Source organism: Syzygium oleosum, unplaced genomic scaffold (assembly GCF_021117445.2).
Source record: "Syzygium oleosum isolate NSW1041296 unplaced genomic scaffold, Sole_v2.1 Sole_v2.23, whole genome shotgun sequence".
Lineage (NCBI taxonomy): Eukaryota > Viridiplantae > Streptophyta > Magnoliopsida > Myrtales > Myrtaceae > Syzygium > Syzygium oleosum.
In genome coordinates this window covers 4,023,703-4,030,821 of record NW_026607507.1, presented here as the reverse complement: position 1 = coordinate 4,030,821, position 7,119 = coordinate 4,023,703, and the positions used below count along the sequence as shown (strand labels likewise).

The 7,119-nt window shown below is 46.1% G+C and overlaps 1 protein-coding gene across 1 annotated transcript; it reads left to right on the top strand.

Moving 5' to 3' along the window:
• Positions 1–4,111: 4,111 nt before the first annotated feature.
• Positions 4,112–6,653, top strand: LOC115682382 (uncharacterized). The gene is made up of 4 exons (XM_030606595.2): positions 4,112–5,599; positions 5,698–5,961; positions 6,136–6,255; positions 6,342–6,653. Exons 1-4 carry the CDS (start codon positions 4,457–4,459, stop codon positions 6,420–6,422), a joined length of 1,608 nt encoding a protein of 535 aa, XP_030462455.1. The 5' UTR covers positions 4,112–4,456; the 3' UTR covers positions 6,423–6,653.
• The last annotated feature ends 466 nt before the right edge of the window (positions 6,654–7,119 follow it).

Here is a 7,119-nt window from a genome sequence, read left to right as displayed (position 1 = left end):
CTTTTACGTTTTATCGTTCCGCTCGGTCAAAATTTCATGGCCCTTGTGCTTTGCCAATCTGAAAATCCAAAACACTTAAAAACTTTCGCAAAATGCATATGTTGACACGTGAATTCACATATGACTCTTTTCGCAACTTTTTGAATGTTCGAACGGAATTCTTACTTTCGGTGAGAAAGCACCTTTCTTGCTGTAATATAAGTGGAATCAAACAGGCAATTCGATTAAGTTAGAAACTTATGTGCATAACTCTGGTTATCTTACTGATGAAGTTATCGAGTTTTCTTTTCTGCTTTGTCCTTCAAAAGAACGATGCTTGAAAAGGTCCCAGCAAGAATTGTCGAGGAATATTCTAGATGGGATGTTGTCCCAAAAAATGTCAAGCTCCATGTTAGGCACCCACCTGTACATACCTGTGGAATATGATGTGCTTTGGTTGATTGAAGACCGTGACAGTTAACCATAAGCATTTGAAAATTTGAATGTCGATTTCGTCAGCTCGGATTGTTGACTTTACAGGTTCATGATTTGGCTGGTTTAGGAGCAATTCCAGCTGGGAATCCATGATCATCTCCGCTAATCGTGATTAGTCTCGCATGATGGATTATTAGCACATGCTAATTCAAATCACTCGAAATGAATCGTTTGTTAGTTTTCTAACCTGTAGTGAGATAGACATCTCTTCCGAAGAAGGAGCGAGTCTAACACAGATGAATAGGCAAAGAATGCCTAGGCGCAAGGGACAATTATCTTTGAGAAGCTCAGCACTTTTCTCTTGCTATGCATCTTCACTATATGCACCGGTGCGACGAATTACTCTCACGAGTACCCATAGAACAAAATGAACCTAAAAGAAGAATAAAGGCTCGGTAGAAATTACCTATTTTTCGAGATGCTGCTATAAGTTCTATCCATATATGTTCTAGTCGGCAACTCATCATTTTATTAGAATTGAGAAAATAGTCCAAACGAATTTAACTTTCCTTCTTCTTTGTTTTCAAAGAAACTCTCATCAACTAGCGCCGTTCGGACATAACCCTGGCTTTAATGCACGTGCTGATTCTAAGTTAGATGACCCCAAGTGCACAATCGATGATTCACAAGCCCGTTTCCGAAAGAGAACTCTCTATCAGCAGTGGGTGAAATCAAAAGGGATTTTGTTGATGAGTTTCTTCATCCAATTTGTAAGAGAAATTTTGCATTTCTCCTGTCGTAATCGATCGATATTTTGAAAACCGAAATGGCGCACGTAAAATAAACGTCGGGCCCCCACCCGTTCACGTTATCCGGTGCTAAAATAATCAGAATAAATACAAAATGTCTTTCTTTTTGGGGGGGGGAAAAAAAAGCAATTGGGTGAACTGGAGATCCCTTTCGTACCAAAGGCTAAGACGGTGGTGGGCACCCACGGGACAGCGAGGAAGGAACATCTTCGGCATGGGGGTTTTCCCCCACAAAGGAAAGCGCCATCGGGGGTCCACGTGGGACCCACGAACTCATCTTTTAACCCCCCCCGGCAATCATCGTGTTCCCACTCGATGCCCTCCACGTGTCCGCCTGAGCTGGACCGCACGATGGGGAAACCTCGGAATTGCACGGCGAAAATAGGGAAAGAGGAGGTCGCTCGGGAGGGAGGGGGGTAAGGGATCCAGCGTGGCGCGACACACGTAGAGCTCGCATCCGCCCGGCCGGGTGCGCGATTAGTTCGGAGGAAAAGGGAAGGGGCCTCCCTATAAAGCCAGAGCAACCCTACAGATTCGTGTTGGAATCCGACTCGGTGGTGCTGCTCTGTGGCTGTCTCTGTCGTCTCTAGAATCTTCTTCGTGCTCTCCGCGGGAAGGAACGCACGGGCGATGGCGGGCTTCGAGCAGCAGGTGAAGGAGAGGGCGAAGGAGCTCAAGGTCCTGTTCAAGAAGGGGTTCAAGATCGTGGGGGATTCCTGCAAGAAAGGCTGGTACAAGGTCAAGAACATCCGGCGCTGATGGCCCTCTCGCCCTCCCCCCCCCCCCACCCCCACATGCAGCCGCGGCCTCGTCTCTTCTCGCTCTATACATGTTCTTCCTCCTCTTCTCTTTTGGTTCCTGTCGTGGGTTTCGATTTTTGCGATGTAAAGATCTAGCCTTTCTGTTTGACTGTTTGGTTCCTTCTGTTTCATAGGCCTCTCTCTCTCTCTCTCTCTCTCTCTCTCTCTCTCTCTCTTTCTCTCTTTTGTGTTCTTGTTTTTCTTTGGGGGGTGTGGGTTTGGTAGTAGTGGTAGGAGACCTCTTTGGTTCATCAGATTAGATCTCTGCTCTAGACTGCTCGTGCTTTTGCTGGAAGTGGTTTTCTGATCGCTTTCTCTAATGTATTGCTGTTGAAGTTTGACACAAAATCGATTCTTGTTGGCTCTGTTGCTCTGCTCTATCTATTCGCCCCCCCTGTTTCTCTCTGTTGGTTCGATGTACGTGGGATTTTCATCTTCTTGTATGAACGAAGGATGGCGAAAGCAGTTCGTTGACCCCCCGCCGATAGATTGCTGCTCGTTGATTGAAATTCAAGGGTCTTTCTTGAGTTTCGAGGTTGTGACTGGAGTAGGCCTTCTGCTTCCTCAAACCGTCTCTTTACTTCCTACCTAAAACTCCTAGGCGCATGAGTGGAAAAGAGATTGATCCAAGATTCATCTCGAAAAATTCGGTTTTTGCCAAAAAAGAATATAATCCTAGGACAGCGTTCTGTATTATGCTGAAAATTTAGGGAAAAAAACGTTTTGTCGTTTGGCTAGGATGATATGTCTAATTGTAAATAATAAATCTCTTGAGTGTCACATGAGCACACCTGTTACTTGTCAATGAGCCTTGCACAAGTCAACCGAAGATATGGACGGAGCTAATGGAAAAAAATCGAAGAAAAGTCACGATCTATTAATTTTGGTTTTTTTTTTTTAGGTAATTATGTTATCTGCTTTAGTCACGATATCTTCACCCATTCCAAATAAATTGAAAAAAATCGAAAAAAGAATATACGGGAGAAACACAAAAGGAAATTGGGAAGCCAAAAATATATTTTCTCAAAATTCTCGAGAAGACGGAAAATTAGAAATCAAATCGACAGTGATAGTGACTTGTCCGACAAAAAAAAAGAGATGTAAATAAAGCCATGAAAAAAAAAAAGGTTACTCTTCCAAAACTCTTTTCTCGATGAATTATAGAACCGTTGGTTGGTTGGGTTAAATAAGGATTCAATAGGTGCCGCTATGTATAATATAAACTCGAATCATTAAATGTAGTTGGCTCCATGTGAATTCCGGGTCGTATCAAAATCCGACGGTTGGGATTCGGTCCATCGACGGAGGGTTCCCGCACATGGCCCGGGTTGACGTAAGCGCAACCGACGGTCCGTTGCTATCGAACGGCACGAGCCCCAAAAAACCGTACGACCGCACCGGATACCTCCCCCCACGCTCCACCCCCACGCCCAGAACTTATCCATATACCACCGCAAGCCCAGCGCCCGATTACACACAATCAAAGAAGGGCATCGAATTTCGAATCCGCTCGAAATCCCGAATCTGTTCCTCGTTCCGGTACCGCCGCGCCCCAGCCGAGCCCCGCGATCGATCACCGCCCACCGCGATCACCCGGTCCTCGCCGCTCGATCAGACGGCACAGGAGTAAAAATCCATCCCTTCTCTCTATCAAAATTCGGTTAGGAGTCGTTTCCTTCCTCCCTTCCTCCGCTTTCCCTCTCACCCCCCCCTCAAATCCGAAAAGAAAAAATTTGCTCTCCACTTTCCCCTCTCACTTCCCCTCTCCCTCTCCCCGATTCTCCTCTCCCCCGCCTTCCTTCCGCCTCTCGCCGCGCCGGATGGAGATGGCCATGGAAGACTCGCTCGCCGCTCGCGACTCGCGCTCGACCATGGCCTTCGGCACGCGCGCCCAGTTCCAGCGTCCGCGGACGTCCAAGAGTTGCTGGATACCGGGAAGCTTACGAATATGTCCGCTCGGGTGTTTCTAGGCGGCGGTACCACTCCCGCAGCAGTTAGCGATTTCCGCTTCCCGCTTCCCCCGTGTGTGTTTTTGGCCGCGGTTCTTCTTTGGGCCTCGGTTATCGAGGGATCGGCCGGCCGGGGGGTCGCCGGATTCGGGCTGGTGAGTTGCTTAGTTTTGAGAGCTAGCGTGTGTTTGTTTGGCGGTTTCTTTCTTGTGGAGGTTGGTATGCGCGCGTCGATTGCTGGTGAGAATTCGGAGCTCCCTAGGGTTTCTCGAGCTACTCGAGATCCTTCGAATCAGGCCTGTCTAGAAGTAGAAATTGCGGATTTCCGGGGGGGTTTTTGGATGGATTTAGGATGGCTCGTGTAGATTCTGCTCTCTTGACATCAGGGAGGCATTGGAACTGACTCTGGATTGTATAGAGAAGGCGGTTACTTTCGGGCAAAGTTTAGCTTTCGTTCTTGCAGTTTTTGACTGCGCGGTCGTGGATGGAAGGAAGGAGGGCTTTGGCGTTTCCTCGAACTGATGCCCACAGTTTAAGAGAACAGGCCGCTAGGACGGTTCTTCGCAACGTTAGGTTACAGGGGCACTCCTACGTCGAGCTTCGCGAGGATAATAGGAAGTTCATTTTCTTCTGTACTCTGTGCCTGTCGCCGTGTTATGGCGATTCGGTGTTGTTCGATCACCTCAGGGGGAATCTCCACAACGAGAGATTAGCTACCGCGAAGGTTACCCTCTTAGGACCCAACCCGTGGCCTTTCAATGACGGCGTTCTGTTCTTTGCTCGTTCGGCCGAGGAGGATAAGCCGATGGACATTGCATACGGCGGTCGGAACAGTCTGCTGGAGTTGAACAAGAATGAAAATCTTGCCATTGTTCCGTATGATGAAAACTCCAAGCTCGCAACTAATGGACACGATGGGCTTCATAATGCTCACCTGGGTGGTGAAGTTGGTACTTGTCTAGAGAGTTTGGATGGTGATGGAGGAGATGGCGACCTTTTGATTCCTGACGTGTTGGTCAAAGATGGGATCTGTGATTTGCATGCAAAACTTGTGGGTGTGGGACGGATTGCTGCGCGATTTCTTGAGAAAGATGAGGTGCTGAATGGTATAAGTAGAATATGGTGTGAATGGCTAGGCAAAGAGATTCCTGTTGACGATGATCCACTACAGATTCCAAAGCATGACTTCGCCATTGTGACTTTAGGTTACAATTATGATTTAGGTAGGAAAGGGTTGTTCGGTGACGTAAAGACCTTGCTCTCTTCTAGTCCTTTGTTGGCATTGGAGGATGGTGGGAACAACGATAGGAAAAGGAAGCCATCTTTTTCTGACCCGGAGGATATAAGTGACTCTTTGAGTAATCAGTATGATTCGTCTGGAGAAGGTTCGGCGGCTTCGAATGGCTCTTCTCCGAGATTGCTGTTGGATAGATACGATGATCAGCTTCTGCGTGCTAGAATTACATCAAGCAAAGCTGTAAGACGAGAACTGAGACGGCATCAACGTATAGCTGCAGAAAGAATGTGCGAAATCTGTCAACAGAAGATGCTACCAGGGAAAGACGTGGCCACACTCATCAATATGAAGACCGGAAAGCTGGCTTGCAGTGGTCGAAACTTGAATGGGGTTAGTTCTCTTTTTTGTTTTCTTCAAACATATATTTGATGTGCTCAACCAATTCGATCGTTTAAGTTATTGATGAATGCTAATATTTGTATGTGCAGGCATATCATGTTTTTCATACTTCCTGCCTTATACACTGGGTACTTCTCTGCGAATTTGAAATAGCTACAGGTCAGTTGGAAAATCCAAAAGCGAAGAGGAGATCAAGAAGAAAGAACGGACCTAAGTGCACTAAATCAAGAGAAGATGGTGACAAGAAAGCTGCACCTGCGCAAATCCATTCTGTGTTCTGTCCAGAGTGCCAAGGCACTGGTATCATGGTTGAAGGAGACAATCTGGAAAATCCATCTGTCCCTTTGTCTGAGGTTTCAAATTCTACTGTATTTCGCTCTTTTCTATACTTTAAGTTCCTCACAAGCACTCCACTCCACACCCCCTCCTACCCTTTCCCAACCAACAACGTGGTTCACATGTGAACTCTTCCGACCGAGTTGGTAGGATTAATTTGTTGAAATGACTCATGTAGCTTTAATTTTCAGATGTTTAGGTTTAAAATTAAAGGGAGCGATGCACGGAGAGCATGGATGAAAAGCCCTGAACGGTTGCAGAATTGCTCAGTGGGGTTTCATTTTCCGCAGGATTCAGAAGGGCAGGTTGAAGTATATCAGATACCTGGCTTATAGAAGTTCATTTTCTTTCTATCGTATGGAAGCTATACTGATATGGCATATGTTGCTCATTCCAGGAAAAGGTGATGCCCCTGAAGGTGCTGCATTTCTATGGAGTCGTTGATTGTGGCAGTCCAGAACGTTCCCGAGAGCTTTGAAATCGACTTAACAGCTTCCCCTATTACTGTCTGCTTTATAGCAAAGCTAGGTTTGTTTTTCACTTTAGGACAAAAAAAAATTGCAGCCTTCAGGTAGATGTGATATAGTGGAGCCACTAGCTTCCTGTTGATCAATGTATATACTTGCTGTATGAATGAATACTGTAACTGAATGCTGTTGACATTTCCTAGTTTTTAATGACGATTAGTGATTGCACTTTGATTTGGAAACTGAATTTCTTGTTCTCTGCTCCAGTTCTTTGTGCTATCAGAAAATGCCCTCTCGGATAATTTTTAGTGTAGAATCTGCTTTCCATATGACAAGGACCAATTTTTTCCTGAAATGATGATTGTCGTAGCTGAACTGCATCACAAGTGCTGCAGATGCACGGTGAAGATCACGGTGTCCTTGGAACAAGCATCTAGCAACATTTACTTCCCCACATCTCAGGAACATCAGCAAGCCTTGACTAACATTGTATACCGATTTTGGATGAATGAAGCCAATGGGAGTTGTCTTTGCGGTGTTTGTCAGTAGCCGGAGGGCAGAGGATTGCTGAACATAAACTCAATTTAAGGAATGTTTTCCTTGGCCAAAAGAGAAAGCAAGTTGATTTGAAGATCTCTCCCTTCCTTAGTAAAGATGAAAAAAGTCACCGCCACCATAGAGAATCGTTTCCTTAGCGACGAACTAGAG